The 27,282-nt window shown below is 35.5% G+C and overlaps 3 protein-coding genes across 4 annotated transcripts; 1 reads left to right on the forward strand and 2 right to left on the reverse strand.

The window, feature by feature from the left end:
• Positions 1-9,588: 9,588 nt before the first annotated feature.
• On the forward strand, positions 9,589-16,437 carry LOC111309195 (uncharacterized). Its single transcript, XM_089759305.1, has 3 exons — positions 9,589-9,747; positions 9,829-9,956; positions 11,061-16,437. The coding sequence occupies exon 3, from the start codon at positions 11,738-11,740 to the stop codon at positions 12,644-12,646; it is 909 nt and encodes a 302-aa protein (XP_089615431.1). The 5' UTR covers positions 9,589-9,747; positions 9,829-9,956; positions 11,061-11,737; the 3' UTR covers positions 12,647-16,437.
• A 412-nt stretch (positions 16,438-16,849) lies between these two features.
• On the reverse strand, positions 16,850-19,523 carry LOC111288212 (protein DETOXIFICATION 18-like). Of its 2 annotated transcripts, XM_022879001.2 has the most exons (8): positions 19,116-19,497; positions 18,735-19,028; positions 18,484-18,578; positions 18,307-18,393; positions 17,822-17,878; positions 17,495-17,733; positions 17,097-17,215; positions 16,850-16,996 (listed from the first exon to the last, which is right to left on the reverse strand). In XM_022879001.2, the coding sequence occupies exons 1-8, from the start codon at positions 19,395-19,397 to the stop codon at positions 16,865-16,867; spliced, it is 1,305 nt and encodes a 434-aa protein (XP_022734736.2). In that variant the 5' UTR covers positions 19,398-19,497; the 3' UTR covers positions 16,850-16,864. The 2 variants fall into 2 exon arrangements, with proteins under 2 accessions (XP_022734736.2, XP_022734735.2); XM_022879000.2 differs by having other exon boundaries at positions 18,484-19,028; positions 19,116-19,523.
• A 3,061-nt stretch (positions 19,524-22,584) lies between these two features.
• On the reverse strand, positions 22,585-25,502 carry LOC111288261 (3-hydroxyacyl-CoA dehydrogenase family protein). Its single transcript, XM_022879077.2, has 4 exons — positions 25,299-25,502; positions 23,682-23,903; positions 23,393-23,505; positions 22,585-23,103 (listed from the first exon to the last, which is right to left on the reverse strand). The coding sequence occupies exons 1-4, from the start codon at positions 25,482-25,484 to the stop codon at positions 22,734-22,736; spliced, it is 891 nt and encodes a 296-aa protein (XP_022734812.2). The 5' UTR covers positions 25,485-25,502; the 3' UTR covers positions 22,585-22,733.
• Between the last annotated feature and the right edge of the window lie 1,780 nt (positions 25,503-27,282).

Consider the following 27,282-nt stretch of genomic DNA (forward strand, 5'->3'; position numbering starts at 1 on the left):
CCTTATATACCCCAGTGACTTTCTTATTATGTTTGATATGGGATTCAGGACTCCTCTTTAGGTCTGTGACATTATTCAGGACTCCCCCTTAGGTCCGTGACATTCTCTCGCACCCAACCTCGTGACGCCTTCGTCACAGAGGCTGGCCACCCTACCTACCTCCCTCGAGGTGCTTGACGTGGATCGAACAGTTTAAGGTTGGCTCTGATACCACTTGTCACGGGTCGAGACTTAAGCTCTAAACCCGTGTGGCTCTGGGACCTGGACATTCACTCATCTGACGTCTCAGATCAGCCTTTTCACCATAGTTCACACCCTTGTGAGGTATTATCTGTTCTGGTCCCCCTGGTCTCACGATTTTATCCTACAAAAAGTGCCTCACAAGCCGGAGGTAATGTGAATCCTTATATACCCCAGTTATGTTCGATGTGAGATTCAAGACTCCTCTTTAGATTCGTGACATTATTCAAGACTCTCTCTTAGGTCCGTGTCACAGATCTAAGAGGGAGTCCTGAATAATGTCACGGACCTAAGGAAGAGTCCTGAATAATGTCATGGACCTAAGGGGGAGTCTTGAATCTCACATCGAACATAATAGGAAGGTCGCTGGGGTATAAAAGGGTTCATATCATTTTCACCTTGTGAGGCACCTTTTGTAAGATAAAATCGTGAGGCTAGGGGGCTAGAGATGACAATACCTCACAAAGGTGTGAACCGTGGCAGGAAAGTTGATCTGAGACGTCGAAATGGTGAATACCCAGGTCTCGGAGTCGCGCAAGTTCGGAGCTTAAGTTTCGACCCATGGCAAGTGATATCAGAGCCAACCCTAAACACTTCGATCCACGTCGAGCACTTCGAGGGAGGCAGGCAGGATGGTCAGCCTCCGTGAGGAAGACTTCATGAGGTTGGGTGCGAAAGGATGTCACGGACCTAAGGGGGAGTCTTGAATCCCACATCGAACATAATAAGAGGGTCACTGGGGTATAAAAGGGTTCACACCATCTCCACCTTGTGAGGCACCTTTTGTAGGATAAAACCGTGAGGTCAGGGGGGCCAGAGCAGACAATATCTCACAAGGGTGTGAACAGTGGTAGGAAGGCTGATCTGAGACTTCGAAAGAGTGAATGTCCAAGTCCCGGAGCCGTACGGGTTCGGAGCTTGAGTCTTGACCTGTGACAAGAAATTCAAATACAAATTATAGGGCGTATCGACGGAAAAGAAATTACGCGTGTCGAATGGATCTGGGAAGGTAGGGTTCCTCTACAAATGAGTGGAGCGAAAATTGAGTATTGCTCCTATAGAGTTCGAACTATCTATGGGGTATTAGGAATCAAAATTTGGATATTTATAGATGAAGAATAATAAGAATAAAACTCTATTTGTCTTTACGTTCTATTCTGCGATAAAACAAAAAATGACAAATTCTTTCATTTTTTTATGTTTCAGGGGGGCCAGAGCGGATAATACCTCACGAGGGTGTGAACCGTAACGGAAAATTGATCTGAGACATCGGAAGGGTGAATGCCTGGGTCCCAGAGCCGCACGGGTTTAGAGCTTAAGTCTCGATCCATGACAAGTGGTATCAGAGCCAGCCCTAAATCGTTCAATCCACGCCAAGCATCTCAAGAGAGGAAGGCAGTGTGGCCAGCCTCCGTGACGAAGGCGTCACGAGGTTGGGTGCGGAAGAATGTCACGGACCTAAGGGGGAGTCTTGAATAATGTCATGGACCTAAAGAGGAGTCCTGAATCCTACATCGAACATAATAGGAGGGTCACTGGGGTATATAAGGATTCACACCACCTCCGGCTTGTGAGGCGCCTTTTGTAGGACAAAACCATGAGGCTAAGGGGCCAGAGCGGACAATACCTCACAAGGGTGTGAACCGTGACGGAAAGACTGATCTGGGACACCGGATTAATGAATGCCTGGGTCCCAGAGTCACGCGAGTTCAGAGCTTAAGTCTCGACCCATGACATATGGATCCTGGCTTATCCGAAACGACGTCATTCAGCAGTGGTATAAAAGCTATCCTTCAACGTTTTTCCTTGAAACCCACTAAGCTCTTCTCTCTCTACCTTTTGTTTTCTTTGTCCTCTCTCTAGAAATACCCACAAAAACTTTAATCGGGGATCAAAATTCCATCGATTTCTAAAAAAGTTACCAAAAAATTTAACCGAGACTTGTTCGTTTCTAAAAATGTTATTGGAATCTTGTCGAAATCTTGCCAAAAACTTCAAACAATTATCAAAAAATTCATGTTCTTCCCCAAAACCTAAAAAAACTCAGATTTCTTCGAATCTTTCCTAGATTTCTCTAAATTTCACCCAGATTACTCCCAGAACCTTTTAAAATCGTCCTGAGCCCTAATCTTAACCCAAAAACCTAAAAACGATCTCACAATCCCATATTGAACTTCAAAATCCAAAATTGAACTGCCAGAACCTTTCTGCCCAGTATTTTTTAAATTTTTCACAATTTTCTCTCCCAATTTTTTTTGTGTTTTTTTTCGTGTCCTTGTTCTATAAAATTGGTCTAATTTATAAGTAGCCTAAAATCAGTTTAAAGAAACGGATAGAATAAATCTTAGGCTTAAATCCTGAGATTAAATTCTATCATGATGGGATTTTAGGTCCTAAGATTTTAGCAATCTCATGCTGATACAATTTGATATTAAAATTTTAACCAAGCAAGATTTCGATCCCAATTCTATGTTTTTGTTCACATGTGGATTAAAACCAAAAAAAGAAAATAGCAAAGAAAAAAACATAATAATAATAATAATAATAATAATAATAATAATAATAATAATAAAAAATAAGCTATCCACTTAGGCCTGGACCTGAATTGGCCTAAATGGGCCCGAACATTGATGGGTCTAATTAGACCCGAACCTCAATGGACCAATCGGGCTCCGACTTCAATGGGTCGACTGAGCTCGAATTTCAATGAGTCAATTAGGTCCGGACACAAATGAGTGTCTACACTAATAAAAGTTCTTTATTTAATTGGAATACAATATGAAGTGCTGCAATTTTTTTTTTCATATATAGAAGTTGAAAGGGCTATAATTCAAATGTTTTTTCCATGATTCAGATTTGCATTGTTAATTTATAATTTAAATGCTATTTACTAATTAAAAAATAATAAAATCTCTAGGCACTAATATACGAAAAAATCATTTTAAATCTAAATAGATTTCATTGTAATCCTTTTATCTAGATTAAGTAACTTGAATTTTTGATTGACCCAATTAAATAGTTAATATTACATTATACCCAAAAAGAAAAAATACCATTTCTTTAAATTGATATTTTGAAATTCACTCTTTTTATAAGCTAAAAATAATTGAAAGCGTAAGCTGCCCAAGACTCTACCAGATGAAACAAGACTTCATGCTATTATAGACTACAATTGCATGAAATTTATCAAATAAATATAAGCATAATAAAACTAAATAAAAAATAATAATAACTCTTATTGCTATTCTATGGGGTGGTTGTGACACGAAAAATAAATTGGGTAAGGTTAGCTGGAAAGCTATTTGTAAACCGAAGACGGCTGGAGGTCTTGGAATCTGCAACCTCGAGCTCAAAAATAAAGCTTTGTTGGCCAAGTGGTGGTGGAGATATTCTAACGAACAGAATTCTCTATGGAGGATAGTTGTCATGGCAAAATATGGGGATAATATTCAGGGATGGTTACCATGTGCCAAAAATCATAAATATATGTCAAGGGTCTGTCTGGAGGTACCTAATAAGTTTGGAGTAGGAAAATTTTTGTACTAAGTTTTTAGGACCGAAAAGTTGCGGATGAGGAGACATTGTTATCGGAATCCTCGCGGTGGTCGAACCCAGTGAAGTGGGTCCCGTCTAGTTCCAGAAGACTATGCAGGCATCTCTCCTGCTGGTCCCCTCCTAGTGTAGGTGAAATAAAGTTTAATGTTGACGGATCGGTGAGGCAGTCCTGGCTTAGCAGGTTGTGGGCGTGTTGACAGACTCCAATGCTAAGGTGCTGGGGATGTTTTCTGCTCCACTAGATGTGCAGATTCTTGACATGGCAGGGGCGTTGGCAGTCAAGATAAAGGCGTTCAACTGGTGTATAGAGGAGGATAAAAGGCCTTGGAAGGTTTGGTCTCTTTTGTTGAAAATTGATGCTTTAACAAATTCTGTCACGTATCGATTCAGGATTCAATTATTAAATGTGAAAATCAAGAGTCATTATCATTTTTTTGTGAGATATGATTGATCACCGAATTAAAATTATATTCTAAAAAAAATTTTAAATTTAACTAAAGTTTTATAAAAAAATTAAATTTTTATTTACATTGCAAAATAAATTTAAAGAATACAGTTACGTGTGAAAAAATATTAATACTTCATAGTACTTATTCAAAGATAATATCAATTAATTTTGTATTATTTTAAAATGATCATAATTAAATAATTTTTTATTCTAAATTAAATTTAATTATTTAAATATTAAAAAATTTTGTATGATTTTTCAATTATTCTAAAAAAATTCCTAAAACAATTTCTTTCACCTCAAAAGTATTAAAAAAAATCCATTCATTTCTTTGAAGATTTGTCGTTGAATTTATTAAAACTTTATTTAAAATGTTTCTTGTAAAAAATTTTTAGTTCTTTTTCACTGTTTATTGTAAATCTATCTAAAGTTTTCATTATTTTGATAAAATTTAGACAAATTAGGTTTCTATAAATTCTTGAGAAAACCATTTTTTCGTAATTTTCTTTAGAATCCCATTGTTAATTAATGATTTTTTTTATTCTTATGATTTATTAAAATCTTATAAAAGTGAAATTTAATTAATCAACATTTATTATTTTCATATTTCTATTATTTGACAATAAATGTAACTATCAGTGTTAGAATTCTTTTCTTTAAATTTTTATCATTTTAATAAAATTTGGACGGATTTTCATGCGCAGGAACTTTTTATAAAGAAATCGTTCTTTCATGATTTCTTATAATTTCATGATTAAGGCAATTTTCATTATTTCCAAGCTTAAAAAGTATCTATTATTATTTGTTAATTTCTTAATTATTCTTTTTTTTTTCTTATCCTTTACTACTATTTTATTTTATGACCTTTGATATCAAATTTTATTCCTTTTTATTTTTTTTTGAATTTTCATCATTTTTGAACAAATTCAAAAAAAAAATTCTTCTCTAGAAAATTGCATGCTCTTAATTCATCTAGAATTTATCATTGATTTCAATCTACATTTATCCTTAAAAAAGAGGATCCTAAAATGTTAGGCTTTCAATTATTTGATTATCTAATTTTTATTATTTTATTTTATTTTTGTTTCAAAATAAATATTATTAAATTTTTTTCTAAATTTAACATGAGAATTTAAAAAATTTTGTTTATCAATTGCACATTCGCAGCCGTTTGAAAATTACTTAAACAAGTTAGTAAATGTTTTTAATTTATTTTCCGTAGCTTAACATGTAATAATAAGTAAAAATCATACTTTTTTATACTAATGCAAGTATTAAAACTAAATTGTATATATATATATATACAGAATATATATTAAGTCCATTAATGTAATCGTACATTCTATCAATTGAAAAGTTAAAATTTCTTTTATTTTAAAATTTTATTATATAAAATATTAAACAACATAATTTTAAAAAATAAAATAAATTAAATTTCTAATCTTTGTACTTATCATATTTTCTTAAAAAATTTCAATTATGAGAATATCAAACCTATTACATAAACCAATACAATTTATAAGGATTTCATTTTCAACATTAACAATAGAAATTTTCATAAATGAATGTAACTTTTAGAATAAACACATTCAAAAAATTAGTTTTAATGAATTTTATCATACCTCGAAAGAATTCACCGAAAATAATTAATTTTACTATACTTGATAATTTTTTACTTAGAATAATTCATATTAGATCTTTCAATCACATAGATTATTTGATGTGAAAAATCATTCTACTTATAAAAAAGAGTCTAATAATAAAAAAAGTTATTTAAATTAAAATTTATAAAAAAGATTTACCAATGGTATTTTAATCAATTACTTTTAACATTTTTTAAATTAAATTTTATTAAGGGTATTTTAATCAATCACTTTTAACACTTTTTTAGTCTAATTATAAAAAAAATCTAATAATAAATAAAAATTCATTGAAATTAAATTTTATAAAAACAATTATCAAGGATATTTTAGGTAATCACTTTTAACACTTTTAAAATTAAAAATTAAAATTTTTAAGTAGTTTAATTTCACATAAATTCTATTTTTAATTTTAATTGTTTTAAATTAAATTTAAATAAATTAATAAAACTTATACATATTTAAGAATAAATTTGTTAATTTAAAATTTTATAAGGGTATTTTGGTTGAATATTATTAATAATTTTAGAGTTTATACTTTTATATATAGATATAAATAGATAAATAGATGGATAAATAATATAAGTCATTTGGGGTTTTTTTGGTGGCTTGGGACAAAAACAATTTCAATGGCATCTGTTTTCTTTAATGTAAGAGGAAGTTTCATGGGTGTAACAGGACTTTGATAGTGTGATGTGTGGTTATCGGATAAGAAAAACTGTGGCCACCAATTGGGCTAACTTTTTGTTTTAGTAAAAAGAGAATTGATTTCTCAATTAATAATGCAAGCAACTTTCATGTCAATATGATTAAAAAGTGCCAATCTAGTGGGTGGGGGTGGGGTCTGCTTGTCCGAGGTTTATGTGCTTTGTCTTACCTATATATATATATATATATATATTATATTATATTATATATTGTTCAACGCAAAGCGGAAACTCGTTTTGCTTCTTCAAAATTATCGAATTTCTAAAACGGCTGCCCTTTGCATGAGGCATCTCATTCCAGGATTATTTGCATATGGCTTTATGAAAAATATTTTGAGGCATCATCAAAGACAAAGCGTTGTCTTGCCCTTGCTCTTGTTCTCAGGGCTCCTGTTCGGCATTCATTTTGAGATTGTATAGTATTTGGTTAATCGGACAACTCTTGGTTTTAAGAGAGTTACCATGTTGTAATTCAGCAGCTGAAATTTCATAATCATTGTACTCTCAGAGCAAGAACTAAAATAGCTTCAAAGTCACAACCATGACATGCATAGTCCGGTTGGAATTTCCAGCTTTCAATCCATTAGACACCCTTGTGCAGTCAAAAAGTTTGTTTCCTTGTCTCCAATGTAATACCCTTAAAAAATTAATGAAAGGACTCAATTAAGATTTTCTATAAGTGGAGGGACCTTTTAATAAAGTAGAAAAAATTCATAGGGACTAAACAATAAATATCCCAACTTTTTATACTGTCAGCCTATATTATATCTTTGTCAGCAAATAAGTCCAGAACAAACGAATTGGAGGATTGAAATTGAAGATCAAAACCCAAGTCTACAAGTAAATAAAAGATTAGCTTTCAATTTGGGGAAAAAAAAAACCCTTTGATGATGTATAAATTTTTAGCCTTTACCCATGGAGAAAACCTTGTGCTTTGCAAATTCCTTATTGATTCTTCTTGGTTGCTAATGTTAAGAGTGTTCAATTAGGTTATTTCAAAGGATTAACCTTTGATTTAAGAGATCATTCATAGGGTATCCAATAATACAACCAAATGTGAAAAAGAACAGGCGAAAAAAGAATGCCCCGACATCCATTAAAAATAACTAGAAATCTTAAACAAGAGGGAGGGAAGAGAATGTTGCAAAATGCTTGCTTAATTTGATTGACTAATTTATAACTGCTCAAGGTGTTTATATAGTGGTTTCGATTTCCTTTTGTCTTCTAAAAACAAAATCTTGTTGGAGCAACATTTGGAGGCAAGTAACGATGCTGGTGTTTTTTTTTAGATACATGAGGTTGAATTAAATTTTGATTAATGAAACTAAAAATTTAATATTTTATTGATAGATTATACGATTGTTTGTAAAAAAATATTAATGTTTGTTTTGTTTGAAAAAATAAAAATCTCCCAGTGTCATTATTTCAATTTCAATCCATTTGTAAAGAATTTAGCCATTTTGTTGGAACAAATCCATATCAAATATACAAAGTGTCCCAAAAATAACCGTGTCCCTACATTTTTTTATGAAAAAAAAAATATTGAAGTATCTTTTTTTTTTTTTAGTCCGGAGTAGATATGTTACTTAATCTCTCAGGTTAAAATAATATGTGTCGTATTTGATAGTTTAAGACAAGTGATTACAGATCGTGCATTCGAAATAACTCTAACAAATAATCATCGACATGATTCGAACTTAAAATATTTTTATCGAAAAAAATAATTTTAACGGATTAAATCAATCATTTTTTAGTAAAGTACCTTGATATCACGTAAAGATTCTTAAGGATTTACTTTTCTTTTATCAAGGCGTAAGTGTCAAGCCCAAAAAATTAGTTTAAATCTATCATTTGGTCTTGTAACCTTCAATTTATTGACTAGTTTAAATTTTGTCAAGTTTGGGCCTATTCACTTTATATATTTTTAATTTATAATTAAATGACATCCCGACTCTCTCTAAGTAAAATAAACTTTTTTATTTGAAAAATCCGAATTCGAACTTACTCTTTGAACCAAAGAATACAATCACCTATCACATGAGCGATTGAGCAAAATGTTCGGATAACATTGAGTAAATAAGTTAAATTTTATTAAAATTTTGGAAGACCGAACAAAAAATGCACATGTAATTGCCAGCTTTGTTGCCCATACCTAGGTGGTATCTATCTTTTGTTTACTTTCTCTTGAAGTAACTAAACAAAAATTCATAATCGAAAGTGTTAGAATCTATCGTTAGACATAATTTTAAAGAGTTATAATTTAATTTAATTTATTTTTTTTTTAAAAATAACTTAAGTGTTATTTAAATATTTTAAAAAAATATTTTAGTTCACAAAATAAAAAAAACCATAAATATAATTATGTGTAAAGAAAATTATAACATTCACACAATGCTCAACTTAATATAATACCTATTAATTCTAAATCATCTTAAATCTCGATTAAATGGTCTTTATCTTTTACCTAATTTAAACATTTACATATTAAAAGAAATTTTAGGTTTTTCCCATCATTTTGTGAAAATCCTAAAAATTTTTCATATCTTAGAAGTATTTAAAAAACTTATTCATTATCATATTGATTTCAATTAATTTATTCATATTAGTAAAAAAAATTAAATTTTTAACCTTTTTTAAAATATTTAAAAATACTCCCATAAAAAAATTAACTATTCTTAATTTTTTTAAATTTCATTAAATTCACTTTATTCTTGTTTTCAAATTTTATTTTATTTTACCATTTCTAAAACTTCTCATATCTATCCAAATATAAATTATTTGCCATCATTCACGCAAAATTTAGAAGTAAGTTTTCCATCACTTTGTTTTCAGCTCGGCTTGGTTTAGAAATCGGTTCGTCTCCAATCTAAAATAACAGCTCGGTGACTTGCTATAACGGCTCAGCTTCACGGCTAAATTTGTTCCTTTTCTCGTGTCCCAAAACGCCGCGTTTTGGAAAAGTCTAAAAGCTCCTTTCAAGCATTGCCCTTCATTTTTCAATTTCTTCTCTCTAAAAGCCAAAGTTCTCAAACGTCCTCTACTGCTTAAAGCATCGGCACCGGGAAACATACAATACCCAGATTCTGTCAGCCTTCCGCCGTGCCGTTCGTCTTATGTTGCCGATCGCAACCGTCGCTGGTGACCAGAAATTAGCTAGGTAATTATCTTTCCAGATTCGTCTTCTCCTCTGTTTCTTTATTTTCTTCCTCTCTGAAATTCCTAATTCTCTGCTCTCCAGAAGCTTAGGAATTCCTAGACCCATAACCCAGGTTTTCGAATTCCCACTGACCTCAGTCAATGCTGCTGCCGTGCGCCGTCATCAACAACGTGAGCCACGACCACCACTACCTTCTGTTGCTGCTCAAGGTTAGAATGAAGCCACTGGAAATCGCATGTTGGCCTCTCTGTTTTTCACCACCAAAAAACTCCTCTCACCCTTTTTTCTGGTGTTTGTCTCCTCTTTTTGGGTTCAAACAGCGCCTCCTTCTTAGGTTGATTGTGAGATTTTTCGATTGTGTTTCTATTTGCTGAGATTTGGTTGAAGCTGGGTTTTTTCGGTTTTGCTACTTCTGGGCTTTTTATTGGTGAGTGTATGTGCTCTGTGAGTGCTGGGTTGTGAATCGGGGCTGTTGGTTTTGGTTATTTGATGGGATGAGGAAGCTGGGTGAATGTGGGTTTCTGTGGCTGGGTAAATATGAGTTTGATGGCTAGGTAGTAATGCAGTGGTGTTGTATGATTGCTGAAGATCAAGGACGGCTTTGTTGATGAGAGTTAATCCCGACTAATGGTGCTGGTAATGGCAAGGTGGTGATGACAACAGGATGGCAGCTTGTGCTGATGAAATTGCTGGATATGGGTTCGGGAGAGTTTCGGCTGAATTGCTGGTGTTAAGTGTATTGTGGGCTGAATTTGATTAATATTTGTGGAGTATGGGGAATTGGCTGGCTAATGGTGGCAATGGTAGTGTCAATGGCTGTTGTGGAGATGGTGGTTTCGAGTCTATAGGGAGAGTGTCATGAGCCACCCTTGTATAGGGTTATGACCGGGACTTAGGTTGCCATGAGCCACCCATGTATAGGGCCATGGCCGGGTAGATCCCTTGTGCTAGGAAAAGTGTCCCCATTTCAAACATTGTAACGGTTACTGTTAGCATAGCTCTAAAAGTTCTAAGGCTCTTTAGGGGGGTAAGCCGGCAGCGTAGTGTTGGGCTGTCTCACCGGGTGCTATGCGAGCTTAGGTCACCCACCAAGGGTTGCCCCCCTGGCCCTGGTGATGGTGGGAGGTCCCGATGTATGATTCCCGTTTATAATATAATTCACCCCGATTGAATGTCCGATTGTTGCCTCGATGTGTTTCTTTCTTTCTCGATGTGAATGTGCCTTGTTGTGTGTATGCTTGAGATTGACCTCGATATATTGTGCCTTATTGTGAATGCTTGAGACTAACCATGGTTTATGATTATTTGTTCAGATCTCGATCTATTGAAGGCTGACTTGGGTGGAAGCGTCCATTCAATTGCCACACGGGCTAGTGCTTGTTGAGAGAAAGCTTAGTCCATGACACGTAGTATCAGAGCACGGTTGAGAAGTGCTAGAGAAATGGATGAGATGGTCACAAGTGGTGGAGCGGATCATCAGCAGAGAATTGAGGAACTTGAGGCCGCGGTGGCCACAATGAAAACTCATATGGTGACAAAAGATCGAGTGAAGGAGATCGAGACAACCCAGCGGGAGTTGTCCGATACTCTCCACAATGTGAGTGAAGAGGCTAAAGATGCCTTAAACATTCTCCAAAAGGAGTTTGAGGAGCTCAGGGCCCAGGTGAGCATCCTACAAATGGCTGTGACCAGATCAGGTTCGAGCTCGATGGACAGGGGACAAAGGCTTAAGGTGCCGGAGCCTCGATGTTATGAGGGGGTAAGGGATGCTAAGGAACTTGAGAATTTCTTGTTCGACATGGAACAATACTTTCGAGCTGTACACACAAGTTCAGAGGAAGACAAGGTGACACTGGCATCGATGTACCTCGCAGGGGATGCCAAGTTGTGGTGGCACTCCAAGTTTGTCGATGACGAGTGCCTGATTAAGACTTGAACGGATCTAAAGCGAGAACTGAAAAACTAATTTTTTTCGGAGAATGTGGAGTTTATGGCTCGAAGGAGACTTCGAGAGTTAGTGCAAACCGGAACGGTGCGAGAGTTCGTAAGGAACTTTTTTACCCTGATGCTGGATATTCGGGACATGTCCGAAAAGGACAAGATGTTTTATTTTCTTGAGAGCCTCAAGCCGTGGGCGAGGACAGAGCTACAAAGGCAGAAAGTGCAAGATGTGGCCACGGTCATAGCTGCAGCGGAACGTCTTCATGATTACAATGATGGCTCCTTAAAACGGAAAAATCCTTCATCAACTGGCAGTAGCTTTAACCTTGGGAGTGGGGGAAAGATAACTAGGTTGGACCGACCTTTCAGTGGGGGATCAGACATGAGGCCCTTTAGGCGAGATAACACCCAGCCCAAAACAAACAACGCAGGGATTTTGAAGCCTAGGCAACCGCTATCTTACTTTCTTTGCAAGGGGCCGCATCGAGTGGCTAAATGCTCGCACCGAGGAGCCCTTAATGCCTTAAGGACCTCATCCCAAGAGTCCGTAAAAACGTCAGAGAGCGTTGAAGAAGTTGAAGAGGAGCCAGTCAGGATGGGCTCAATAAGGTTCCTCAGTGCCCTCCACACCCAATTGAACACTATAAAGAAAGAGCAAAGTAGAGGCTTGATGTACGTGAACTTGACGATCAATGGGAAAGCCACCAAGGTCATGGTGGATACGGGTGCAACCGACACTTTCATCATATCGGAAGAAGCAAAAATGTGTGGTCTTCAGATTAGTAAAGACTGTGGGCGAATGAAGGCGGTCAGTTCGTCAGCCTTTGCGATCAGTGAAAACTCAAAAAGTGTGACAACCCGATTGGAGCCATGGGAAGGGAAGGTAGACTTCACAGTCTCCCCTATGGATGACTTTGATGTCAGGGAAGGTAGACTTCACAGTCTCCCCTATGGATGACTTTGATGTCGTTCTCGGATTGGACTTCATGACGTTGGCTCAGGTGATCCCTATCCCTGCTGCTAGCTGCTTGTTGTTCTTAGGAGAACACCCATGTGTGGTGCCAGCCAATATCTTGCCAAAGAGTGGGAAGAAAATGATTTCGGCTTTGTAATTCAAGAAAGGGGTAAAGAGAGGGGAACCCTCTTTTGTGGTCATGTCAATCTACAAAGAAGGGTCGAAAGTAGAACCAATACCCGATGGCGTGAAGAAAGTGTTGGAAGAATTCGGAGAGGTGATGCTAGAGATGTTGCCCAAGGTTTTACCCCCTCGACAAGCAGTGGATCACGAAATTGAGCTCCTCCCAAGAGCAAAACCCCTTACTAGAGCTCCCTATCGCATGGCCCCGCCAGAGTTGATCGAGCTGAGAAAACAGTTAGATGAGCTTCTACAAGCTGGGTTCATCCGACCATCAAAGGCTCCTTTCGAAGCGTCAGTGCTATTCCAGAAGAAGCATGATGAGAGTTTGCGCTTATGTGTTGACTACAGGGTCCTGAACAAAGTCACCGTAAGAAACAAATATCCTATCCCGCTTATAACCGACTTATTTGATCAATTGAGTCGGGTCAAGTACTTTTCCAAACTGGACCTGAGATCTGGATACCATCAGGTCAGAATTGTTGAGGGTGATGAGCCAAAGACCACTTGTGTAACACGATATGACGCATTTGAATTTCTTGTTATGTCCTTTGGACTAACCAATGCTCCTGCCACATTTTGTACATTGATGAATCAGGTGTTCCATGACTACCTTGACAAATTTGTAGTCATTTATTTAGACGATATAGTGGTGTACAGCTCCACCTTGGAAGAACATCAAGAACACCTACGTCGAGTTTTTGAAAGGTTGCAGGACCACTGGTTATATGTAAAAAGAAGAAATGCGCGTTTGCTTAGACCCAAATCCACTTTCTCGGTCACATTGTCGAACGTGGCCACATTCGAATGGACATGAAAAATGTTAGGGCCATTAAGGAGTGGACTACACCAAAGAATGTTAGTGAACTCCGCTCATTTTTGGGACTAGCCAACTATTATAGAAGGTTTGTGGAAAGGTATTCTCACAATATCACGGCCCTCACGGAGTTATTGAAGAAGGAGCATAAATGGTGTTGGACCAACGAGTGCCAAGAGGCCTTTGAGAGATTGAAAGATGCTATTATGAAAGATCCCATCTTAGCTCTCCCCGATATTAAAAAGCCTTTTGAAGTTCAGACGGATGCATCAGATTTTGCTATTGGAGGTGTGCTTTCACAACAACATCACCCGATAGCATTTGAAAGTAGGAAGCTAAGCGAAGCGGAGAGAAAATATACCGTTCAGGAAAAAGAGCTCCTGGCGGTGGTTCATTGCTTGAAGGCTTGGCGACATTACTTGTTGGGTTCACACTTTGTCGTGAAGACGGACAACGCAGTCGTTAGCCACTTTCTCACCCAACCAAGGCTTACGACGAAACAAGCTAGGTGGCAAGAATTTTTAGCGGAGTTCGACTTTCACCTTGAGCATACCACTGGAAAGATCAATCAAGTGGATGATGCATTGAGCAGGCGACCAGAGTTGGCGGCCCTCAGAAGAATGGCCCCAATGGCAACTAGTAGAGCCACTACGGATATTCATAAGTTGATTGGAGATCATCTAGGGAAGGACCCATAAGCCTGTGCCATCTTGAAGCTAGTGGAAGAAGGAAAATCCAAATACTTCTAACAGGAAAATGGTGTCTTGTGGACCAAGGGGCCTCAAGTGTTTGTGCCGAGAGCAGGAGGGCTGAGACAGATGCTGATGAGGGAATGCTATGACACCCCACGGGCGGGACACCCAGGCTGGCAACGCACTTTAACGTTACTGAAACAAGGATACTATTGGCCCCACATGCGACAAGATGTGATGGACTACACGAAGACTTGCCTCATTTGCCAACAAGACAAAGTCGAAAAGAGGAAACCTGCGGGCATGCTGGAACCATTATCGGTACCCACCAAACCGTGGGAAAGCATCTCTTTCGATTTCATTTCGAGCCTACCCAAGGTTGGGGATCTTGGAACTATCTTGGTGGTAATTGATCGGTTCTCCAAGTATGCCACATTCATCCTCGCTCACAAGTATTGTACAACAGAAGACACAGCTCGACTATTGTTCAAACATGTGGTCAAATATTGGGGCCTCCCTCAAAACATCATCAGTGATAGAGATCTAAGTCTCACGGGATCCTTTTGGAGGGAACTTTTCAAGATTTTGGGGTCTCAACTCAACATCTCTTCGAGCTACCATCCTTAGACCGATGGCCAAACGGAACGTTTCAATGGATTGTTGGAGGAATATTTGAGGCACTTTATCCAAGCCAACCAAAAAGACTGGCCTTCATTGTTGGACGTTGCTCAACTCTGCTTCAATTCCAACAAGAGCTCTTCCACTAACAAGAGCCCGTTTGAGGTGGTCACTAGACAACTACCAAGGCTACCTCACACTTTCTTGGAACAATATGAAGGAAAGAATCCGAGAGCTTTCAACTTCAGCAAGGAGTGAAAACAAAACACAGAGATTGCACAAGCTTACCTGGAGAAGGCATCAAAGCGGATGAAGAAATGGGCAGACAAGAATCGCAGAGCTCAGCAATTTCAAGTTGGTGATTTGGTTCTGGTCCGACTAGTTCCAGAACAAATCAGGTTCTTAAGAAAGAGAGATCATAGACTGGTGCGCAAATATGAAGGTCCAGTAAGGGTCATTTCCAAGGTGGGGAACGCTTCTTACAAAATCAACCCATCGAAGTGGATGAAGGTGCACCCAGTATTTCATGTAAGCAACCTGAAGCCTTTCCATGCAGATCCTACAGATATTAGCCGAAGGGAGCCAACCAGAGCCGTCATCACCATGAAGCCACCCTCAGAGCGTCGAGTCGAAGAGATCTTAGCCGACAGGGAAACCAAGATATCTCGAAGACTAGTTCGGGAATACTTAGTGAAGTGGGAGGGCTTAGGACTAGAAGAAATCAGCTGGGAGAGAGAACACGACCTCTAGAGATTTCAAAAGAAGATTGAAGAATTTCAAGCCAGCAAGTCGACGAGGACGTCGATAGAATAGGTGGGGGAGGATGTCATGAGCCACCCTTGTATAGAGCCATGGCCGGATAGATCCCTTGTGCTAGGAAAAGTGTCCCCATTTCAAACATTGTAACGGTTACTGGTAGCATAGCTCTAAAAGTTCTAAGGCTCTTTAGGGGGGTGAGTCGGCAGCGTAGTGTTGGGCCGTCTCACCGGGTGCTATGCGAGCTTAGGCCACCCACCAAGGGCTGCCCCCCTGACCCTGGTGATGGTGGGAGGTCCCGATGTATGATTCTCGTTTATAATATAATTCACCCCGATTGAATGCCCGATTGTTGTCTCGATGTGTTTCTTTCTTTCTCGATGTGAATGTGCTTTGTTGTGTGTATGCTTGAGATTGACCTCGATATATTGTGTCTTATTATGAATGCTTGAGACTAACCATGGTTTATGGTTATTTGTTCAGATCTCGATCTATTGAAGGCTGACTTGGGTGGAAGCGTCCATTCAAGTACCACACGGGTTAGTGCTTGTTGAGAGAAAGCTTAGTCCGTGACAGAGAGCGTGATGAAATCGCTGCTGGATATGGCCGAGAACCATTTCGCTCACTGCTCTTGCTTTTTTTCGACATTGTTCCCCCTCTTTTGCCAGTCATTCTGTCCTGATAAAGGGAATGAGTCCTCATTTGAATAGAACTCCAATCTGCCGAATTTACTTGATTCTTATCACTTAAAAATTTGTTTATCTCAATCCAGGCTTGATTTCAAATTTCTCAACGGGTTTGATCTTTATCCAACTTCTGGTTTCACTTTTGATTTCCAAATTACAGAAAAAAGATAAATAAAGAATAAGAAATAAAATAAAAAGAGTAAGGAAAAATAAATAAATAAAAATATAAAAGACTAAACTAATGTTGATAAATCCAAATCAAATTTGTAACCCAATAAAATAAAAAAAGCCCAAAACAAATTCAAAAGCCAGACGATTCAAAAATCCAAAAACATCAAAATAGGGTGTTTACGTTAAGTTTAATTTATGTAATTATTTTTAAAAATAATATTTAGTAAATTTAAAATTTAAATTTTAACGCTTATAATCTTTTTTTTATCCATAAATTATGCCTTCCTTTGTAAAAAAAGAATTAAACAGAAACTCTGCTTTCCTTATCATTTTCATTTGATAGCTCAATTTTAGTCCATTTTCTAAACAATGCTATAAATAGAAGTGCACCAGCTTGGCTGGAGAGACCACATATTAAGCCTATCCACAAACCCTGAAGAAAAATAAAACAAAAAAAAAAAGGGAATAAATGAGGAAGATTAAGAACATAATTATGGAACAAAACTGCTTGAAAACTGATAATGTATCTTCACCTTTGTATAAAGCTTGAACTTGAATCCAAGAAAGCATGCAATTGGCATTCCAATGAAATAGAAAGTCCCCAAGTTTGCCCACACAGCCAAGTGCTGCCAACCACTTCCTCTGGCTACCCCTGCAATGTGAACAACAATCTGAAGAATGAATTTACACATAAAAATGGGGGATTATGGCTAAATTTGTCACTATACTATGGATGCTGTTGAATTTTGTTACTACACTATCAGTTTTATTGATTTTTTGGACAAAAGTAACATAGTTCAATGAAATTTACCACTTGCATTACCAAAATATTATGAAATATGCATATTCTGTTACTTTTTATCCAAAAAAAAAAGAAATTATAAAAAAATATAGTGACAAAATTCAATAGTTGCAAATTGCTGGTTCAAACCTGATAAGATGCCTTGAAAAGAATCAATCGTTATTGAGATTAATAGCAGGGGTGTCATTGAAGCAAATTTCTTTATAATCAAAGGGCTGTTACTAAAGAAACCAGCCCAAATATCATGACCAAATGCTAAAGCAAGGGCAACTGCAAGAGCAAGAAGGATGGAAAGCTTGAGTGTAACAGTCATGGCATTCTTAGCCCGAGTAGGATGCCCAGCTCCTAACTCATTTGAAACCCTTGTGCTGTCAAATCATTTTTCTTTTCTCAGAAATTTATAATTTGAGAGATCTACAACAAAGAAATCGGATAAGATTCAACAATTTAACTAACCTTGCTGCAGCACTGAGGCCATATGTAATCATGTAGGCAATCGATTCTGTATTCACACTACAAAAATCCACCATGTCAAAATGATTAAAATAAGAGAGAGTAAATTGCCCCAGACATCCATGATCTTCGTACAGCATTTCATTTTCATCCTTAATGTTTAAAACTCAATTTTCAAATATCCTATCTTTTAAAATGTTTCAAATCCATCCATTCCATCAACCCTATTAAATTTTGACAGAATTTACCACCTGAGTGGCACTTGAATGTCTGTGCAGATGACATGGCATATTTCATTAAATTATCAACGGTAGTTGACAGAAAGGATGAAATTGAAACATTTTTAAAAAATCTTGAATTCGAAAATCGAATTTTAAAAGTCGTGATTGAAAATAAAATATTGCATAAAAGTCCAGGATGATTGGTGCATTTTACTCCCAAAGAAGAATAACCAAAATATCATTTGAATACTATTGTACCAAGCTTACCACATTGCAATCAATGAAGTAGTTACTTCTGAATTAGGCATCAAGCCTGCTAGCAATACAAGAAGCTCAAACGCCCAGTACTCCAAACTGGAAAAATTATATCAAGGTTTCAAGATATCAGAATGGAAAACACTAAGAGATAATTAAATAGATCAATATTTTGGAAAATTGACTCACCAAACCATTGCTGCAGAAGGGAGGGCTAATTTTAAGTTTGTGATAATGAACCGAAACGATTCGAACGATAATCCTTCCCATGTTTGCTCAAATTTCTTGGAAAAAAACACATAAACGGATAAAAACAGAAGTGAAATCCATAGTGAAATTGAAGCTGCTAATGCAGCTCCTTTGAAACCAAGACCTGTCCAATTGACCAAAGAGTACACAATGCCTAAATGGATGCCCAATGGAAGGACTGAAAACCATACCAGGGGCATCACAATGCTTTGTGTCTGAAGAAATCTCAAAATGTTTTGCACAAATCCATATGCAAATAGACCTGGAATGAGGTACTTGATGTACATGGCAGCAGATTTTGAAATTTGAGCATCTTGTTGAAGGAAGATCAGTATTGGCTCTGTGAAGAACCATAAGATCGATATGATAAAAGCGAAAAAGCAAGATAGTATGCAGGATGCCTGCAAATATATCCCCAACATTCCGTAAAGTTTTGCTCCAAATCCTTGACCACAAAGTGTCTCTAGTGCTCCACTCAGTCCTGTCTAAAACAAGAACAAGGCAAGATTTAACAAACTGAAGAAACAAATAAACACATAAAATCATTTTTAAATATGATGAAATTTTCTAACCATGAAAGCAAAGCCAGTGACCGTCGCCCAAGAATTAGCAAGTGTTGCACCAGCAAGCTCAAGCTCCCCAAGGTGTCCAGCAAACATGATAGATACCAAAGTTATGGAATAGTAGAAAACATTAGTTAGAATCATGGGCAGTGCAAAGAAAACTTGATTCTTGCCCTCTTCCAAGTCCAAAACATTCTTCCACCACCTGCTGCTTCCTTCTTCTTGATCATGGTGATTATTGACCCCCGACAAGAGAGCAGCTGTATCTAAATTACCAGTGTTTGATGACATCTCTATCTTCTTCTCCTTGTTTCTTGATTCGAGGAAAGGGATTCTAACCCTGCTTTTGAAGTACAGATAGAGATTATGCACCGAGCACAACCACTATGGTGGTATCATTGAAGGAAAAATTAAATGATCTTATCAACTTGGCTATGGCTAGTGGTTCTTCTTACTTGGAGTGTCCAATTTTGTTTAGAAGACTTGGACAAGTCATTGCAGAAACAAATTTCGCATTTTTCATTAAGTGATGCACCTTATTGAATTGACAACAAATTTAACATACAAGAGACAAATGAAATTAATTTCATGTAAAAGAAAATTATATTATTATTATATATATTATATAAATGTATATTTTCATTTATTTTTATTAAAAGTGTTCATAGGTCAGGATTACATTGAATTGACACATGAAAAATCTAATTTGGATCCAAAGCTGCCTAGCTTGACTGGACCATTTATTTTATATTTATTAGATTTTATTAATTATATTTATAAATTAAAATTAAATAAAATATATTTTTTATTAATATAATAATATTTTTAATCAAGTTCAAGTCTCAAAATCATGTCTAGCACAAAATCGTGTCTGCAAGTCTCAGCAAGTAGACAACTCTTTTTAGCAAATAATTTATTTTTCATACCGAGATTTTACATTATGTAAGTGATAAACATATCATTTTCAGTTGTTTGGCTTAGTGGCCAAATAAAACTTAAAGAAGACATAGGATTAGGGTCGACCCTCTCCCCTCTTCTCCCCTCTTGATGATGTAGGGCTCTATCCCTTTGAAACCAATATATATATATATACATCATTAGTGTATTGGTGATCCCCATGTGTTCATTTCCCTAATTTAAAAAAAACAATTAAAGCCTAAAGTCAAAAAGGGCGTACGTGATTTACATTGTCGATGCAAGTAGAGGACCAAAAACAGCGGAAATTAGAGCAACAAATTATTAATCACTAAAAGATTAAAAACAGGTTAAGGTCTAGTGATTCATGCATCTAACCTTTTTGGATAAAGTATTAATATTTTAACATATTTCAATTTTTTTTACTTAAGCTTGATAGATTTGAAAACAATGTTTAAGTGTTCTAATTGTTTTGGAATTCCAATTGATATGAGTAATATATAACTAAATAATGTAATGTTGATACTCAAAATAATTATTATTAAGTAAAATATTTTTTTTTTTACTTAAAACTGTCACAATTTGAACTCTGACTACTGAAATAAAAATCCTTAACATGCTTGTGTTTGTGTTTGTTTGTGTTATCAAGATTGATTTTGGGACATGGAATTTGAAATGGAGGCTTAATTTTAGAGAAAAGTTGAGAAAACTAGTCAAATTTTTTATGAAGTTATGTTATTATTCTTGATTGCAAATATAGTTATGATTTTTTTTGTGATGCTCTCACAATTTCAATCGCCAACAAAAGCAGCTCTACTTTCTGGGATTATTGATGTTTACAGACTAGAGATGTCAACTAAAGAGTACAAACATTGCTCAAACTGTCATAAACATGACAGGCTAGCCTGTTTCTTCATAACTGATGAATGTTTCAATTCTTGAACGCAGGCCAGAAATTTTCTGGCAAATGAATTCGATCCTACATTTCGGGAAATACCAATCAAAATGTCAGATTTTGATGTTAAAATGTGAAAGGCAGCACATGAAAACTGCATCTTGGAGAGGGATGTAGCCCCCCCCCCCACAAAAAAAATGAATTTTATCATTAATTTCTCAGGAAATGTAGCTATACAATCAGATCTGCTGTTGTTTTAAGGACATTTGATAGAATTAAAACGAAGCAGGATCATAAATATGATTTGATCAAATCAACCAACATTTGCAGGACATAAATCGAATCAAATAACAAAGGCAAACATGATTAAAATGACATTTTTGTTATCAGCACAAGGGAATAATACTATAAGGATGAGAAGACAGCATTTTCATGTAAACTCAGATGAATTAAGAAAGTTACATACAATTCCTTTAGCAGTAGGGAAGAACAGAAAAAAAGAAAATGGAGTTATCATTTTCAGCCAAATGAGGGGTTGCATTTTCACTCTGCCTTATCCTCCTTGACTTCCTTCTCTTTCTCTACCTTGGCATCCTTCACCTTTGGTTTCCCTTGCTTTGGTTTCATGAAGCAGAAACAAGAACAGCAAGGGCACTGGAACAAGAACTTCATGGCTTTTTTTGCTTTCCTTTGGTTTCAAAAATATGCCCAAGAAGCCTTATGTGTAGAAAAAAAATGCTAAGCTTTTCTATCTTGTTTCCCTTCTAATAATGCTGCTTATATTTGCCGACAGTCATGTGATTTATCTGTAAAATACGAAATTCTCAGTTCTAATTAGCAAAATTTAAATACTAATGGTCTCAAGATTAAAAAAAGTGGTGTTTATATTTTCCAAGAATGTGCAATTGCCCCCATTGGATGTCGACTTCAATCACTTTCAATACAGAAGATGCTGTCAAAAAATGACTACTTTAGGGTGAGGGAAACATGGTGGCCCAGGTGTGTGGGGCCTATCATGATCAAGAATGAAGTTCATCACCTTGGCCATGATCTGAGGGTCTACTTTTTATTTCCTTGCCTTACACTACAGATTCCAAATCTGGCAAGCAACAGGAGACATGCAATTTGCATTATCACCATGAGTATGAAGTTTAATGGAAGATTATGAACGCAGAACTTGATATCTGGCATAAATAGAAGACCATGATTGAGTTCCAAAAAAAAAAAAAAGATGTGTACAACCCAAGGCTAGGACTTAAGTTAATTTTCTTTTTGGAGAGGATTATAGCTTCCAATGGCAAAACGACACGCACCACCCAACCAATCGAATCATTAATCCATCCTTGAAATGGTGTTTGTCAAGAACCGAAATCCAATTTGCATTTTTTTATTACCACTGACTCTATTTGCCTATGGCGGCTGGACACCTTTTTAGAATAAAGGTTGGCAATTTGTCATTATATTCAGCAACTTTAAATGGCTGCATATGCAACCAACTTGAAGAAAGACCAGCACTACTTTTGAAGGTAATCAAGTATTACGGGAGGTAATTGTACGAGGCAGTTTATTTTCAGTTCACAGAAAGCAGCAAGCTCATGGAGAATAAACTCAAGAAGGCAATTTTCAGTTAATGCTTGCCCAAACAGAGAAGCAACCACTGAAATGATGTCACTGTAATCCCCACTGCTACCATTATTTCAATGAACTAGTTGCATGAGATACAAACTCCTTTAAAGATATGAAAAAGAAATGGAAAATGCAGCTCACAAGGGAATTTAACATTTTCATCATGGAATTTCTATTGAAAGTATAAATCGTCAGAGTCGAGGAGATGGTTTTATAGGTTCAGGCAGCTTACGGTAGTCATACACCCCAATACCGCATTTTCTCCCAACGCGACCTGCATCAACATACTGCACAAGAAGAGGACAAGGGGCATATTTACCGTCACCTAAACCAGTATGTAGAACTTTCATTATTGATAAACACACATCCAAGCCTATGAAATCAGCAAGCTCCAAGGGACCCATTGGATGGTTAGTTCCCAACTTCATTCCTGTATCAATATCTTCCTTGGTTGCCACCCCAGAGTACAGTGTGAAAAATGCTTCATTTATCATTGGCATAAGGATCCGGTTCACAATAAAGCCAGAATAGTCCTGAGAGCATATTACCGTCTTTCCAAACCTGCAAATTTGTGGTCAAGTTAATATAACAGTAAAATACTGGTTATGAGATCCAAGTGAAATTTGCAATTTGGAACATAGTAGGGGGTAATATTGAGAAAATAAATGAAGGCATGATACATTCAGAGATTTGGAGAATGTTTTAGCTTTCTCACTGTGCAAGCCAAGAATGGTTTTGATCTGAATTTGATCAGCTGGATATAGCTAACATACTCGAATGATGAGAGAAAATCACTAGGGAAAAAGAAGTTAACTATGTTTTCCACAAGCATTCTATAATCACCCATTACCTCTCAGCCAAGGCTTTCGTTGCATCAAATGTCTCATCTGATGTGTCTGCACCTCGCACAATCTCAACCAACTTCATTATGGGAGGAGGATTCATAAAATGCATTCCAATGACCTGCAAAAATCGGGTTGGTTGAACCTAATTAAAGTCCTGAGGCCTTGAAATTGGGTAGAGACAAGTGATGCATGGTCAGAAAGCAGGTGTGATGTGATTTTGCATGTGATTGTCAATGTATCAAATACTCCAACCACGATTCCAGATCAAAACTAGAAAGATGCACTAAACATAACCTGGCGTGGTCTGCTGGTTGAAGATGCCAACCGAGTAATGGAGATGGAACTTGTATTAGATGCTAAAATGGCTGAACTCTTTGCAATCTTATCCAGTTCAAGAAACAACTTTTTCTTCACATCTTCTGATTCTATAATTGCTTCAATAATAAAATCTGCTGACCGCAATTCTTCCAAATTTGAAGTACATTGCAGACGTCTCATAGCATCAGTACTAGCAGCCTGTCAAGTGAAAAAATGAAATACTGAAAACTGATACCACCTGACAAGAAAATTTCTATTATGCCTTTTTCCCCTTCTTTACTTTGTTGGGTTTTGCTACAATTTTCGATTGTCAGTTTTATCAGGCAAGGTATAAGAACCATGAATAAAAGGAGTTAGGCCTAATCTATCCAATACCAGTTAACATAAAATATGGGAAACCAATAACCTTTTTTCGTTGAGGTAGGTTAACAGTAACTCTTTCTGATTAAAGAGTTATTAACAAGTTTCAAACATGTTTCATATTGTAACCTCAACCATAATTCAGTCGAATCCAATATTTTGGGAAACTAACATCTTGTTGAGGCAGTTTACCATTAATGCTTTTATGACAAATACGTTTCAAAAATATTTTATGCACGTAGGTAACAGGATTCATTGCGGCGGAAAAGTAGATTCACAGGCAAGACTGCCCTGTTTCACCATTCCAAGGTCTATTGTATGACTAAACTAAAATTTTAACTATGTGATTGCTTAATTTTCCTGATAACAACTCCATTTCTGGCATTATCTACTTGCTTCCAATTTCAAGAAGAACGAGCACAAAGGTGTACACAATAGCTTTCATTTTCCTTTTTCCAGTCATTTAGTCCATTACGCCAAACAATTAAACTAAACGATTCAACTTTCTCTTGCTCGGATCAGGCACACAAAAACACTAATTGAAAAACAGCATATTTTTCTTTCTTTCCATTTTTTCCTTAATCTCTCCTCTCCTTTCAACTTTCATGTTCTCATATTAACACTTAAGCCTTAGTACCATACCAACCGCTTCTTCCTCCAGAAATTTACAGTGAAAATTTTTTGCAAGAACCGAAATCAGACACCAATAATACTGAGAAAGGGAAACCAAAATAATCATCTCATCAATAAGTTCAACCACCCAATTCTTCCATCCACTACTTCAGCTACCAACTTTCTCAATTTTCCACTCTCAAACAACTGTAAAAAATTAATGTTGAATTAAGCATGATAACTGTAGAATCTTGGGAACAAAGACTCAAGCCAGAATCCTGGCTAAAGCAGCACTAAAGCTATCAACTTTGATCTAAGCTCTATCCAAGATCAACCCACCTGGTTTAACTCAAAACCAATCCAAGTTTCAATCATATTGACATTAAAAAAAGAACATCTTTTCATCAAAAAGAATCACTTTAACAAAACTATTTATTCAATTCATCAACATGTACGAACATGGTACAACTACAAACTGTCAGAAGATCAAGTGCTAAACTGAAAGAATCACCTGATTCAAGACTTCAAATCACATCAAAACCAAACTTAAAACAAAATCACATCAAAACCAAACTTATAACAATCAACTAATTAGATTAAAAAAAAAAAAACCAATTTTACCTGCGACAGATGACCTTTGGAAACAAAACGTTGAAGGGAAGAAGAGATAGCTTTGGAGGCTCTAGAAAGTGCAGCAGGGTCAGTATCAAGGAGCCAAACATGGAGACCATGCATGGCACCAAGCTGAGCTATGCCTGAACCCATTTGCCCACTTCCCACCACCGCTAAAGTCTTTATCTCGGACATTTTTTCTTCCCGGCAAACAAACCCCAATCGCTCACTTCCAAGACTAAAAAAAGTAGTGGTAATGTATTTCAGGTGCCTCCAAGGCGCGTGAGAGAAGTAGGCAGTTGTGCGAGACAAAAAACCAGTTGTCCTTATCTCACGTCTCTGCTAAAACTTATCCCATGTTTTCGACTCTGATTAAAAAATCTGTACGAATTGAATATATATTCTCGTTTCTTTCCTTCTTTACAACGCAAGGTCGTCTTGTGAACATTTTCGATGAAAAAAACTCTATTTGCATCCGCTAAAACAATCTTAGGTTTTATTATTAAATATATTCTATGTTTAGAATATAAATTTTTATTTTTTCTAAAATATATCACATCCGTACAATATCATTTTTTTTTCATATTCTTTTTATTTGCTTTTTCATTCTTGTATTTTAAATTCAAATTCCATCTAAATTTAACTCTAAAACTATCGAACCAACACCTAAGTTTTTTTAATATTTTATTCATTACAGGTTAACCTTTCAAGATTTTTTTCATTAATTTAGTTAAAATTATATGAAAATTAAGATTTTTATAAAAATTTTTTATCGAAAACATACTTTACAAAAATAAATTTTTAAAAATTTTAAAACTCTCGAAAATTTATTTTTGAGAGTTTTAAAAATTTCTTAACAATATATTTTCAAATACTTTAAACGTTGAATAAAGTGTGAATGAAGTGTAAAATTTTTTTTGTTAAAATCGTGTTTCTCAAAAATAAATTTTCAATAGTTTTAAAAGACTATTGAAAAATTATTTATTTATTTTTAATTTTTTAAAAAATTTTAAATGATAGAAATAAATAAATATGATTATTAAAATATTTATAAATTTATGTGTCTAACGCATATTTTTAGTTTTTTATTATGTCAAATGATTAAAACATATTTTTAATATAAAATTTTAAATATGTATGTAAATAGAAAATAAATAAAACAAAAAAAAACAAATAAAACTAAAACGGGAAAACAAAATAAAATAAAATGAAAATACCAAAATAAAAAATAAAGAAAAATTGATTGCCATGTGTCCAAAACAAAGAAAAAATACAGAAAATTCTTTCTCCCAATTATCCTCAAACCAATTTATTTCATGCTTTAATTAACCCATCAACCCTTTTTTTTTCTTACCTTAAAGGTTATAACATTTAGATTCATAAATCTATAATTTAACTTAATAAATAGAATCATCACCAATTTTTTTTATTTAGACATGATTGATCATCTAATGAATTTATATTTATAATCAGCTTTTAAACTTAACTAAGAATCCCTAAAAGAATAAGTTCTGATTTACTAATCAGAACAAGATTCGGGAGTTTGATTACATATGAAAAATATTATAGCATCTCTACGTACCCATCCAAAGGATTGTACCATTTTATTTTAAATTATCATAATCTCTTGATTCAAATGGTTTTAAATTTTAATGTTGAATATTGAAAATAACTTTTAAGATTCTTCATCAATCTAATAGATTTTTTAAAAATTATGTTTTTACCTCAAGAGTATTCAAGAATTTAATTTATTTTCTTAAAAAGACTCCGTCATTAAAAAAAGGTTTAATCATTTTTTATTCTTTATTTTTTATTTTTATTGAAAATATATCTAATTATTTCACAATTTGAGCCAAATAAAAAATATCTTTTCATTTGAATTTCTAAATTTTTCACTTTTTAGGCTTATTTAGAAATTTCTTTTTGGTTTCTAAATTTTTTACCATTTTAGTCTATTTAAAAAAAAGTTATCTTTGAAAAAAATAATATGACA

Source organism: Durio zibethinus, chromosome 4 (assembly GCF_047325235.1).
Source record: "Durio zibethinus cultivar Kanyao isolate XHJ-2024 chromosome 4, ASM4732523v1, whole genome shotgun sequence".
NCBI classification, from domain to species: domain Eukaryota; kingdom Viridiplantae; phylum Streptophyta; class Magnoliopsida; order Malvales; family Malvaceae; genus Durio; species Durio zibethinus.

Excerpts from the sequence above, each read along its gene's own strand:
- LOC111288212 (XM_022879000.2), bottom strand. The coding sequence starts at position 19,397 with ATGTCATCAAACACTGGTAATTTAGATACAGCTGCTCTCTTGTCGGGG. Across the intron at positions 17,879-18,306 it reads ACTTCATTGATTGCAATGTG|TGTGAATACAGAATCGATTG; the intron begins GTAAGCTTGGTA and ends GGATTTTTGTAG. Across the intron at positions 16,997-17,096 it reads AGTTCAAGCTTTATACAAAG|GGTTTGTGGATAGGCTTAAT; the intron begins GTGAAGATACAT and ends ATTTTTCTTCAG.
- LOC111309195 (XM_089759305.1), top strand. The coding sequence starts at position 11,738 with ATGGCTCGAAGGAGACTTCGAGAGTTAGTGCAAACCGGAACGGTGCGA.
- LOC111288261 (XM_022879077.2), bottom strand. The coding sequence starts at position 25,484 with ATGTCCGAGATAAAGACTTTAGCGGTGGTGGGAAGTGGGCAAATGGGT. Across the intron at positions 23,904-25,298 it reads CCAAAGGTCATCTGTCGCAG|GCTGCTAGTACTGATGCTAT; the intron begins GTAAAATTGGTT and ends TTCACTTGACAG. Across the intron at positions 23,104-23,392 it reads ACGAAAGCCTTGGCTGAGAG|GTTTGGAAAGACGGTAATAT; the intron begins GTAATGGGTGAT and ends ACAAATTTGCAG.